General features: G+C 38.8%; 1 protein-coding gene across 2 annotated transcripts; it reads left to right on the top strand.

Moving 5' to 3' along the window:
- The first annotated feature begins 566 nt into the window (after nucleotides 1–566).
- Nucleotides 567–13,373, top strand: atg12.S (autophagy related 12 S homeolog). 2 transcript variants are annotated; one of them, XM_041570287.1, is made up of 5 exons: nucleotides 567–983; nucleotides 6,595–6,731; nucleotides 8,920–8,982; nucleotides 9,693–9,734; nucleotides 11,985–12,438. In XM_041570287.1, the coding sequence occupies exons 1-4, from the start codon at nucleotides 845–847 to the stop codon at nucleotides 9,696–9,698; spliced, it is 345 nt and encodes a 114-aa protein (XP_041426221.1). In that variant the 5' UTR covers nucleotides 567–844; the 3' UTR covers nucleotides 9,699–9,734; nucleotides 11,985–12,438. The 2 variants fall into 2 exon arrangements, with proteins under 2 accessions (XP_041426221.1, NP_001104222.1); NM_001110752.1 differs by lacking the exon at nucleotides 9,693–9,734 and adding an exon at nucleotides 13,078–13,373 and having other exon boundaries at nucleotides 800–983; nucleotides 11,985–13,039.
- Nucleotides 13,374–13,604: the final 231 nt, after the last annotated feature.

Here is a 13,604-nt window from a genome sequence, read left to right as displayed (position 1 = left end):
GACGCTGACGCTTCTATGATCCCCTATTCCATTGCATATCATACCTCCCAACTGTCCAGTTTTTCGCGGGACAGTCCTGATTTTGACAGCTCAACCCGCAATCCTGGTTTGTGACTGAAATGTCCCGACTTTCTCTTTGATCTCCTGCACTGAACAGCCAGAAAAAGATACAAAGTTTCTAACTTAATTGGCTTTTGGCAGAGAGCCCAGAATATGTGGCAGGTGCACTTAGATAATTTTGTAACAATTTCAGATAAGCAAAGAAACAATTGTAACAATTTAAGATAAGCAGGTCTCTGGGGGAAACTGTGAAGGGCAATTCACCTTCATTAGCAAAACTGTGAAAACGCACAAAAACCACAGAAATGTGTTCAAACTTTAATAACCTGTCAAATTCTGTAAAATCAACATGGTAATTAGGGGGTGTGGCCACAAAATGGGCGTGGTCAAAAATGTTCGCCCCACTCCCGCTTAATTCGTTTTGTCCCTCGATTTCCAAACTGTTGGGAGTTATGGGCCAATTGTGAAGCAATGCAATGGTTCTGACAATGAAAAAAAAACATTAAAAATGACAATATTCTACTTTTTACAGTTTACTTTAGAGGGGAAACTCAGGAGCTTCTGATTGGACACCCGTGTTTTACGTATTCCAGTTGTAAAAGCTGGATGAATACCCCCTACTACACCAGTTCTTGCAGAAATTAAAACGAAACAAACTCGCAGATTTGGAACATTTGCTATCGAGACTCTTTCCCCGGCGTCACAAGCCTCGCCCTCGGTTATTTCCTGTGACGCACTTCCGACATTTTGTTTCTGTTCGGGTTATCACTTGCCAGGACTAAGGATGGAAGAAGGAAGTGAAAAGCAAATAGATTCCACAAATGAAGGAGGGGATGCAAATGCGGAGACCCCGCCGGAGACCGCACCGGCCCCTGTAGTCTCGCCCACTGCTGAAGAGCCAGTTTGCGAAACGAAGCGCAAGAGTAAGTGTATCTGTGGTTTCATCCATCTTTAGGAGGGGCACAGTATATTCCTAGCTTGGGGTAGGGAATAGCCGGCTGTTATGTTACTTTTGCCCTGTTTTGAAACCCTCCCTGTACCACAGAATGGCAGCCAGCGATTCCCAGCGTTTTATTGCAATAAAAGGGCAGCGGGTGCCACATTCCTGGCTAAGTAGGTGTGTAATGAGGGGAGTATAGCTTATTGTATTGTACTGCAGCCTTACAAAATCCTCACAATCCTCTCCAAACTGCTCTTCTATTAATTAGCAGCCCTTTATATATAAATATTCACTGCACCTCAGGGTAGAGTCCTGTAGTGGGTCTGGTACCCGCGGGTTACCCACAAAAACCTGTGGTACCAGGCGGGTTGAGGGGAGAAGTTCTGGGTGCAGGTAAAGACGCGGGTCTTCTCAATAGCGATATTTACTCCTTTTTTCTGGTCACGGCTACTCCCGATGACGTCAAGTCCGGTTTACAATGACTAGCACTTCCCGATTCTTGATCGTCACCGGGTCCGGGTTGTGGATAAGGTACTTTATTATTTATTATTTCATTAACATGTATTTATATAGCTCCAACATATTGAGTAGCACTGTAAAGTAAATGTGATTATACAACTAAATCACATGAATTACATACATAGAACATATGGAGTTACATACATCACAATCAATACCGGTACAAAAGGTGAGGAAGGCCCTATGCAAAAGAGCTTACACTCTAAAGGGAAGGGAATAATACACGTGTGGGAGTGGGCAAGATAGAATTAAGTGGGTGAGAAATGTGGTATTGTATGTGGTGTTGTGTTTGGTAGTTAAGCAGAGTGAGGGTAGGCTTCTCGAAAGAAGTGCGTTTTAAGAGATTTCTTGAAAGCAGAAAGGTTGGGAGAAAGTCGGACAGACCGTGGGAGAGAGTTCCAGAGGAGGGGTGCAGCCCTTGCAAAGTCTTGAATGCGCGCATGTGAGGAGGTAATGAGAGAAGAGTTGAGTAGCAGGTCAGTAGAGGAGCGTAGTAAGGTCGGGTAGCTGTTCCATGCGGGTACGGGTCGGATCCCAAAAAATGGACCCGTGCAGGACTCTACCTCAGGGTTGCCAGGTCTAATTTTCAAACCCAGCCAAAGTCAGCTAGAAACCCAGCCAAAAAATAGCACAATATGTGCAGTGAAAAAAATAAAATAAAATAAATATATGTGAAGATTTCTCCATGAAGCAAAATGGGACAGATTCACCTGTCACCAGGGACATAACTATATACCTTTTATACCTTTTCATTCACCACAATTTTTTCTTGCCTGAATAATGATGCTTCTTTGGACGGAAGCGGTGTGATAAGGTCAAATCTACTGAAACTTTCCTCACTTGTACACCTCTACAAGCATAACTACAGAGGGGGTCCCAGGAGGTATAGGGGTCCCATAAGGCCCTAATACAATATTTGTAAAACAGGTCAACCTCTAGTCAGATTTTTGCCCCAAAATTGTTGGAAATTGAGAAAAGCCCAAAGTCTGGTAACTCCCGACTTTTACACAAATCAGTCCCATTGCATGCTGGGTCTTACATGAAACTCTGCAAATTGTTAAACAAAAACTACATTACCCAACATGCATCGGGAGATGCAGGCTTGGCACATTAGGGCAAGAATGAACGTTGGCTGGTTTCCAAAGTACAAACTAGCAAAGGCCCAAAAAGTAGCCCAAATCCATACATTGGCTAGTTTGTACTTTAAAAACCCGCCTGGACTTTAAATTAGTAGCCCAATTTGGCTGGAAAAACCGCCAACCTGGCAACCCTGCTGCACCTGCACAAAACGCCTGGGCTTCTTATACAGCGATTTTAACCCAGAGTAGTAATTGATGGCAACCAGTAGAGATGCATTTTGATGGGAAATTACAAGGGTTATGTTCCTGTCCCAGGCTCCCATTGTGTGACTAAATGCTAGAAATTATGCAAAGGTAAGGTGGCCATAGACAGGCAGATTTAAAGGGCTGGTTCACATGTATGTTAACTTTTAGTATGTTATAGAATGGCCAATTCTAAGCAACTTTTCAACTGGTTTTCAATTTTTATTTTGTTATAGTTTTTGAATTATTTGCCTTCTTCTTCTGACTTTTACCTGTTTTCAAATGGGGGTCACTGACCCCATCTAAAAATCAAATGTACGGTAAGGCTAGAAAATTATTGTTATTGCTACTTTTTATTACTCCTCTTTCTATTCAGACCCTCTCCTATGTATATTCCAGTCTCTAGTTCAAATCAATGTATGGTTGTTAGGGTAAGCTGGATCCTAGCAACCGGACTGGTACAATTGAAAACTGGAGCTGCTGAATAAAAAAATAACTCAAAAACAACGAATAATAAAAAATGAAAACCCAAATGCAAATTGTCTCAGAATATCATTCTCTACGTCATACTAAAATTTAATTTTAAGGCGAACAACCCCTTTTAGCTGCCGATGAAGCCTCTTCAGTCTGACAGGCATGCCCAAAAGATGTCTGATCAAAAATTCTCCAATTATCGATAGGACAGGTTTAAAAATCCTTTTGGGAAAATGACTCCTGCTTGTGTTCCCATCATTGCTGTGTACCAAAATAATTACGAATGACAACTACTGGTTTTCTGTAATTGGTTAACTGCAAGTGTGACTAAAGTTATTTGCCTGAAGGGAGGGCTATCTGTGCAATAATCACTCAGGATGTTTGAGACATTAAAGGGATACTGTCATGGGAAAACACTTTTTTCCAAAACGCACAAGTTAATAGAGCTGCTCCAGCAGAATTCTGCACTGAAATCCGTTTCTCAAAAGAGCAGATTTATTTTATATTTCATTTTGAAATCTGACATGGGGCTAGACATATTGTCAGTTTCCCAGCTGCCTCCAGTCATGTAACTTGTGCTCTGATAAACTTGAGTCACTCTATACTGCTGTACTGCTAGTTGGAGTGATATCATCCCCTTCCCCCCAGTAGCCTAACAGAACAATGGGATGGTAACCAGATAACCGCTCCCTAACAAGATAACAGCTGCCTGGTAGATCTAAGAACAACACTCAATAGTAAAATCCAGGTCCAACTGCGTCACATTCAGTTACATTGAGTAGGAGAAACAACAGCCTGCCAGAAGCAGTTCCATCCAAAAGTGTTGGCTCTTTCTGAAAGCGCATGATTGCCTACACACCAATATATATACAACTAAAAAAAATACTCTTGCTGGTTCATGAATTAAATATTATATGGTAGAGTGAATTATTTGCAGTGTAATTTAGAAATAAAAACATCATAAAAATCGTGACAGAATCCCGTTAGTTCAGTATGGGACATATTGAGGGTGGATATATAACTATAGGTCAGGTCATGTGGTGAGAGGAACCCATACCATATTGGGTATTCATTAGGCCCAAATTTTCTATTTTTCTGATTTCAAAGGAGGGGAAAAACATAATTCAATGGGAGGTATCGGTTTGCTTACATCCCCAGTGATCATAAACTCTAAATACAGCCATAAATAAAGTAATCCGGTACACTCTCCAAACAGACTATTGGCCAGTTAGATATAGAGCATACATGTGCAACACAGAGCATAGCCTCCTTTCTCGTGTTCTCATTGAAACAGCATGACGTGAAAAGAAACTGTGGCTCGTGGTGCTACAGTCCTACAGCTGCTGTACCAGCCTAGGGAATGTGGCACCCCCAGTGATTTAATTTTGTTTTAAATACACCCAGAGGACAAATAGTTTAACTGGAAAGTGAAATACATGAAAAATCTGAGATACTCAGAGTGCTGGGATGTTATTTCACCTATTAATTGTGTCATTCATGTGACGATGTATTTGATTGCTCTAACATTGGGCATTTACTGTACGTAATGAGTTAGGTTGAAAACCAGTTGAACGCCCATCAAAGTCAACCCTTTAAGTCTATATATAACCTGCCTAACTGCCAGTTGATCCAGAGGAAGGCAAAAAAAAAAAAACATTTGAAGCCTCTCCGATTTGCCTCAGAGGGGGGAAAAATTCCTTCCTGACTCCAAGATGTCAATAGGACCAGTCCCTGGATCAACTTGTACTATGAGTTGTCTTCCATAACCCTGTATTCCCCCCCTTCTTAAAGCTATCTAATGTATTAGCCTGTACTGATTTAGAGAGAGAATTCCACCTTCACCTTATATATTCATGAATAAATGTAGAGGAAGAGTCGCACTCGCATGTCTTTATGAATGCTGTGAATTTTAATAGCAGGAGAATAAGTAGCAGTCTCCTGTTATTAAAATTCACAGCATTCATAATAAGAGTAAAACTCTTCCTCTACATTTATTCAAAATTCAATCTCCGCAGTTTGTGCACCCAGGCACATGTGGACTTCTGTTACGCGAGTGCCAGTTTTCTTTATGTATATACCTTATATATTTATACAGTTATCACATCCCACCCTTAAGCTGGCCATAAATGTTGAGATTTGTAAAAGATCAGATCCTCATGGTGAGACCACGATTTTCTCGGAACGATCGTACGAATTTACCATCAACTAAAAAGACCAATTTGCCAGGAAAACAAAGGGGAGCTGCCTGCTTGGCCCTGCAAACATAGATAGATTGCACTGGGACCGACAAAGATTTTTTCACCTGTCCGATCAATTTCCTGACAGATGTCGGCCGAAAAATCGTAAGATGTTCGATCGTTCGAACCCCACTAACCGCACGATAATTTCGAAGGATTGGTCGGACTTCCCTAAAATCGGTCGTTCGGCAAGAAGAATCGTCGCGTCTATGGGGAGCTTTAAAGGGGTGTTTCCCCTTCAAGCAACTAGTTGGTTTCAGATAGATCACCAGAAATAATGTCTTTTTCCAATGCCTTTCTATTTTCTATGTGTGACTGTTTTTCTAATATTGAAGTGTCAAGTGTCTTTTTTCACCTTCTGAAGCAGCTCTGGGAGGGGGGGTCGCCGATCCTGTAAACTGTTCTAAATGGATACATTTCGTTGATACATTTCTTATTTTTGTCCCTGCTGAGCAGAATCTCTGGGTTTCATTACAGGCAGCTGTTAGACTTGATACAATAGTTGCAAACATTACTAAATGTTGCAAAATTGTAACAGTTTACAGTCTGCACCTGAATTACTGAGCTGCCCAGACACCAGACACAGGGACATTCAACTTTAAACTTAGATTTTGGAAAAACAGTAAAAAATAAATAATGGAAATTAATTGGAAAACGTCTTTATTTCTGGGGAACGATCTAAAAACAACTAAATTGAAAAAAGTGTTTGGAAGGTGAACAACCCCTTTAAGTGCCTCTTCTCCAACGTGAACAACCCCAACTTGGCCAGTCTTTCCTCATAGCTTAGATTTTCCATACCTTTTACCAGCTTAGTTGCCCTTCTCTGTCCCCTTTCTAATTTAATATTGTCCTGTTTGAGCACTGGAGACCAAAACTGTACGAATTATTTAAGATGGGGCCTTACCAGAACAACAAATACTAACACTTTTCTTAGTTTCGGGCTTTGCCCGCCACTTAGTAGAGTTATGTCTAATTCCATTGATTCAATACAATTTAATAAAAAATACATCTTTCTAAAATATCTGGTATTTATGCTTCCTAGTTGATGTCCTTCTGAAGGCTGTTGGGGACACCCCAATCATGAAGACTAAAAAGTGGACTATAGAGAAGACCCGTTCAGTTCAAGGTCTAATGGACTTTATAAAGAAGTACTTGAAGATGGATGCTGTTGAACAAATTGTAAGTTGTGTATCATATGCTGTATGGTGTTTTCATTGTATCAGTGTCGGACTGGCCCACCAGGGCCCAGGTGTCAGTGGCTTATTTCATGGTCATTCCTTCATTTCTTTATGGGAACAAATAGATTTAATAATGGAAGAAAAGAGTATAGTATGTAGAGAAAAGAGACTAGGCGAATAAAGAGGTTGAGTGATGTTCCAATAGTTTAGAATATGGGCCCTCAGCCTAAGGTTTTCTGGTGGGCACTGCATTGTATGGATATCAGGGCTTTATAAAAATCAATAGGATATTACAAAATGTGCCCTGGCATCCTGACCTGATAAAAAAGCAGAGTATCCAGTTGTTGGACCAGTTGACCACATTTGAGAACTATTCCTGCATTAATGATGAGTAGGTTTTCTGGGTTCAAGCAAAGAAATTGTGCCGGGGGTATGTACTTGGGAAGACAGCTAGTCAGACTTAAAGCAGGGTCCCTCCTTATTAGTGATAGTGGTAATTCCTCATCTATAATAATTAAAGAAAACTACAGGCTGGTTTAGGAAGAAATGAGTTCGGGTCAGATCTTCTTGGTTGACCTTGAAAAAAAATGACGACGAATAAAGGGGTTGTTTATCTTTAAATCATCTTTTAGTATAATGTAGATTGTGATATTCTGAGACAATTTGCAGCTGGTTTTAATTTTTTATTATTTGTGGTTTTTGAGTTATTTAGCTTTTTATTCAGCAGCTCTCTAGTTTGCATTTCCAGCAATCTGGTTGCTAGGGTCAAAATGACCCTAGCAAACATGCACTAATTTAAACACAAAACCAGAATATGAATAGGAGAGGGCCTGAATAGAAAGATGAATAACAATAAATGTGTAGGCTTACAGAGCATGTGCTTTTAGATGGGGTCAGTGACCCTCATTTGTAATCTGGAAAGAGACAAAAGAAGACAATTCATATACTATCAAGAAAAAAATGGAAGAAGGCAAATAATTAAAAAACTATAAAATGAAAAAAATTAAGGTCAATTGAAAAGTTGCTTAGGATTAGCCATTTTATAACATACTAAAAGTTAACTTAAAGGTGAACCAAAGGTCTTAGACAGCCCCTGTACCACTGACTGTGATTTCTGAGACACTTTGAGGAGTGAATCTTCTGTCTAAAAAGACCAGTAACATAATTTAAAAAAAAAAAAAAAAAATGTGTTTCTACATAACGAAAACAACCCCACTAGACACATTTAACTTTAAATTCGCAAAGTCTTTATTAAGAAAGGGGTGACGATCCATCACGCGGCAGTTTCTGAAGAGGAGTACAAGTGGAGAATTGGTAAGTTATTTCTTAATAAAGGCTTTGCGAATTTAAAGTTGAAAGTTTCTTGGTGGTTTTTTTTTCCGTTAAGTACAAACTAATTTTTTTTTTTAAATCTTTTCTGTTACTGGTCTTTTAAGACAAATGAATGGTAATTGGCAATCCAGAGCAGGTTTAAAACACATCCAAAGCTGCTTTTACATTGCTCACACCAAAATATCCGATCATATACACCATTAAGCACTGGACACACCAAAATCCTGGACAGCGCACTCTTCGGATCACTCAAGGAATCGCTTGATCATCAAATCATTGGTAAAAAACTTGATTTTATTAAATATTTAACATTTTTAACAAACTGTATAGCCCTCATGGCGCAGGGCTATACAGTTTGTTAAAAATTTTAAGGATTTTGGTGTGTGCAGTATTTCGTTCTCCCTTAGCGACGGACTCAGGACGGCTGCACCTGGGTCACAACGAACTCCGGGTAAGATATTATATCTTCATTCATTTGGGAAGCTGAATCCGGTGACCTTGCGAGGGGTCTGGGGCTTTGCGCACCCGGACCAGCAAACCTTAAGGGTGAGCTTGAAACCGGTACTAAGCAGATAATAAAAGTATAATAACAAATTAAACAAATTAATGTGTACTAAACGGAGGAACAATTTATCATAGGACTCGTAGAAAGAAAAATCATTTTAAAATCCCAATAAGTAACGCTGTGAAAGTCTTTTCGTGATATACCATTAAGCACTGGGACATATATAGCACTTGCTAGAGCTATTGGGTTTCTAACTATTGTACCATTCTATATTTCGTCTCGCTAAAATATTTCATGTCCAATTTTCATCTTTTTTTTTTTATCTCATAATGCAAAATCTTTTTTTTTGCAGTTTATCTACGTGAATCAGTCATTTGCACCATCCCCTGACCAGGAAGTAGGAACCTTGTATGAGGTAAAGCTGTTCTCTTTCAAGTATATTTCATGTGTTTACAAAACAAAACCTTGTAAACTGTATATATTTATAGGTGTTAATCATAAGCGTAATTGTCCCATAAGATCAACATTTAGGCTTCTGTGACCAAATATGTTTTCTTCTGTCGACCATGACAGTTAAGTCCATATGACGCAAAATGTGTTTTGATTTGGTTCTGAAAGTTTCGATTATGGAAAAAGTTCAGGGTTGTTCCTATAGAGCCATTGCTGAGAACTTCTGATCCGTTTGCCTGTTCTGGGTCACAGAATGAATGCAGTTAGTTTTTGTGCCTGAACATAAGCAGGGACATCTTGGAGCCTTGTGTGTTAGCCCACTTTTGCCCATCCTATGGTTTACTGTCTCTGATAGGGTATGTGTAGGGAAACACAGTACCCCTATATAAACATAGAATAGCCACTACAGTGTTAATAAAAAAACAATATACAAAAGATGAGCAGGCACTTTCAAAGACCAATCTTCCAGGCAGACTTCTCAGTATTTTTATTTCAGTGTACTAGGTACAGCCAAACGCATTTCGTATCAATACTTAATCATAGGCTACCTCAGCTGAAGGTTCAGGGTGGTGCACCTGGACCCCTTCTCCAAATTGGTCAGTTTTTACTTGAAGACCAGAGAACTGCAAACAATTGCTTACTAGTGTTTATTATTCTATTTCTAATAAAAAACAGCACTAACGTCTACATAAAAGGACATGAAGGCATGGAATATCTGTAAGTGGAATGGAGAAGTTGATTTTTTTTTTTTATAAACAACCTGATAGATTCTATTAACTAGGTATTAGGCTACAAATGTTGCACTTCATATTTTGGCCTCCTGTACCAGCCCAAATCTACCAGAGTCTGATAGCAGTGAAGAACTTTGTCTACAGAGATGGCCAACAGTAGCTTTCAATGTTCTTTTCTGCTTATTCACTGGGCTGCTATCAGTTACGTGAGCTAAGAGACTGACTCAAAATATATAGTGAATTAAGTACCCCTCTTATTATATGTTATAAGTTACAGAGGAGTTCCATGACCATATAAATACAGGAGCCTGAAGGCTGTTTTAATACAGGTTATGGAACTCAGAGGTGACTTCTAAAATCCTCATATTTTGGGGAGTACTTTATTTATTATAATACACCATTTTTACTGAGTCACGTGACAGAAATGAATGACATCACTAAGTTCTGTTTATAACATTTTATGTTTATGACATCACTTAGAGCCATTTATAAGCAAATAATTTACAGGATATTCATGGCTCTTGTGTATTATATAGTGGATATTGTACCCCCTACTGTAATTTATAAAGATATTATAAGTCACCAAGGAGTTATGTGACCATATAAAAACACGAGTGCTTTTATACAGGTCACATAACTCCGAGGTGACTTCTGATATCTTTATAAATTTCTAGTAGGGGGTACAATATGCATTATAATCTACATGTTGTGTGGGGGTCGTGACGGGGGTCGGAGTCGAAATTCTGGTCGCCGTCAGAAACAGATGCTGGTGCGCCAGCGTCCATTCTGGACACGATGTCGGCCGTTTCGGACGCGCGGCATCAAATTGGGACACGCAGCATCAAATTCGGATGTGCAGTGTCAAATTCGCCGGCCTGGGGCCCCTGTTATAAACGGCGCGTTCTGACGTCAGAACGCACCGTTTATAAGGATATAATACACAAAAGCCATGAATATCCTGTAAATTATATCCTTATAAACGGTGAGTTCTGATGTCATCAGTTATAAACGGTGAGTTCTGATGTCATTTCTGTCACATGACTCAACGAAACTTGTGTATTATAATAAATAAAGTACCCCCAGTTGTAAAATATGAGGATATTAGAAGTTACCTCGGAGTTTCCTGACCTGTATAAAAACACTCAGCCTTCGGCCTCGTGTTTTTATATGGTCATGAAACTCCTCGGTAACTTATAATATCCTTATATTTTACAAAAGGGGGTACTTTATTCACTATATAATTTACAGTCTGGTCCCATAGGGAAATGACCAGACTGTAGATTATAAATATATATATAAATATCTATATATATAATAGGAAATTCACGATTCATGGTTCAGATACATGGCAAAGATGGCAGCTCAGAAACCAGTTAATTTGGTGTTAGAATGATAATCGTTCCCTGTACATCAGCAGATTTTTGTTTTTTCCAACAACTGTACAATGGGCCTATTTTCTATGGAATACATAAATATTGTGCATCAGTGCCTAAGCAACGGTAACTGACCACTTAGTTTCTTAGCAGCAGCCCAGAGAACACTGAGGATGTGAAGTATCACTCAAAATATGGTCTAACAAGATTAAGAAGATGGGTAAAACTGCTGTGAATGAGTTTGAAGACATTTATTGTTACTGTTATAGGGTACTCAGCAGTGCTCAGCAGGTACAGTAATGTCAGTACAGGTACGGGACCTGTTATCCAGAAAGCTCCGAATTACGGAAAGGCCAATTCCCATAGACCCCATATTATCCAAATAATCAAAAATCTTTTAAATGATTTACTTTTTTTCTGTAATAATTAAACAGTATCTTGTACTTGATCTCAACTAAGATATGATTAATCATTATTGGAAGCAAACCAACGTTTGGTTTAACGTTTACATGATTTTCTAGTAGACTTAAGGTATGAATTCAAATTATGGAAAGATCCGTTATCTGGAGAACCCCGGGTCCCGGATAACCGATCCCATACCGTATATCAAAAACAGCATTTCTCACCATATTCTTTTGAAGGCTTTTGTTATGCTTTAAAGCCTGTTCTTGGGGTTCCTTTTGATGTATAATATTTCATATGTTTGCATTTTACCCACATACAGTACAATTCAATCAACATGTATCATCTCTTCCCAGTATATAAAGTGCACATTCATATTATAAATATACAATTCCAAACAATATATAAATGTCCTTGGCCTTTAGACTTCCCCACTCATTATACGTCTCCTTGTTCTCTAGTGCTTCGGAAGTGACGGAAAACTGGTTTTGCATTACTGTAAGTCACAGGCCTGGGGATGAAGATTTTGTTGCCACATCTTCATTTTTGGGGACCAGTCTTCTGATTGTAAGAAGAACATCTGTGAATTTTGCCATTGTATGCCATGCTGGATCCTATATATTGTCTGCCGACCACTGGGTCCAGCTGAAGGACAGGACTCTACAGGAATGGCTGACAAATTCACCTTGAATATATACTTCCTGCATTATCCTGTGTATGACTGTGATTCAGAAATAAGATGAACATACAAAAGCTGGTAACACATAATCGTATGGCAAACACCAGGCCAATCTGCGCTTTAAGCCTGTACGTGGGTGGTGATTTTACCTGGTCAGTTCACATCTTTATCCTGCTGCAAGTGAACCATTAGTTCACTGAAAGTGCTGTGAATAAACTTTGCTGCCAGGTTTCAAACATTTTTCTTTCCTTTTCAGCCTTATCCTTAATTAATAGGGCAATGCAATGGTCTGCCCAAACATCTATACAGACGTATGATCAGCAAAGAAGTGGTCAAAATTCCAGTTTTGCCCCAGTGCCATAAAATTTGGGTGCTTTAGTTAGATGTTTAATAGGCTGTGCATAATAAAAATGTTTCTAATATAGTTAGCCAAAATGTAATGTATAAAGGCTCGATGTCTCCCATAATAGCCAGAACACTACTTTTCAGCTCTATAACTCTGATTTAGTCAGTGACTTTAATGGGAGCCCACATGAGACATATATGTTCAGTGAGTTTGCCATTGATCCTCCGCATTCAGCTCAGATTCAAAAGCAACAGTTATGACCCCTCAAGTCACTGATTGGTTACTGCCTGGTAACCAATCCGTGGAAACCAAGAGAACTGAAAAGCAGGAAGTAGTGTTCTGGCTATTATGTTACACATCCAGTCACTCCAGCCTTTATACATTACATATTTGGCTAACTAACTATATTAGAAACATTATTTATTTTGCACAGGCTATCTATTTACCCAGTTTTTATTTTTATACTGAACAATTTAAGAATATCTTAATAAATATATATATATATATATATATATATATATATATATATATATATATATATATATATATATATATATATATATATATATATATATATAATTCCTGAGGATTATTAAAGTTGAGCAGAAGATTATAGCTTTGGCACATCATCTACCCTGTACATTGTTCCTGAGCATGCAGGGCCCCTTACAGGACACACAGTGCAATTGTCCCTATGTCGTCGCATGCACAAGGATTGTTTAAACTGGGAAGTTACTCAAGAGGAGAATTCTTACGACAACCATCCGCAAAACAGTGATACTGGCAAGGATGTAACATCATTAAAGACAATGATGCAAATTTAAATTGCTACATTGTTTTCATTATTATTATTCATATTATTTTTCATAATATATTTAAGTGATCCCATTGGGCATTGTGATTAGACTGGCATAGCAATGGCTATGGGAACAGAGTGAAAATTCTTTGGAGCAGGCACTCAATGAAGGCAAACTTCCACCAGGCAGTTAGTTCAAAGTGAAAAGAGTTTATTGTGTCCACGCGTTTCATGTTATAAACACTTAATCATATGCTATC

This window comes from Xenopus laevis, chromosome 7S (genome assembly GCF_017654675.1).
Source record: "Xenopus laevis strain J_2021 chromosome 7S, Xenopus_laevis_v10.1, whole genome shotgun sequence".
NCBI classification, from domain to species: Eukaryota; Metazoa; Chordata; class Amphibia; order Anura; family Pipidae; genus Xenopus; species Xenopus laevis.
Note: the sequence above shows the minus strand (reverse complement) of the source record. Positions and strands in the feature narration are given on the sequence as shown.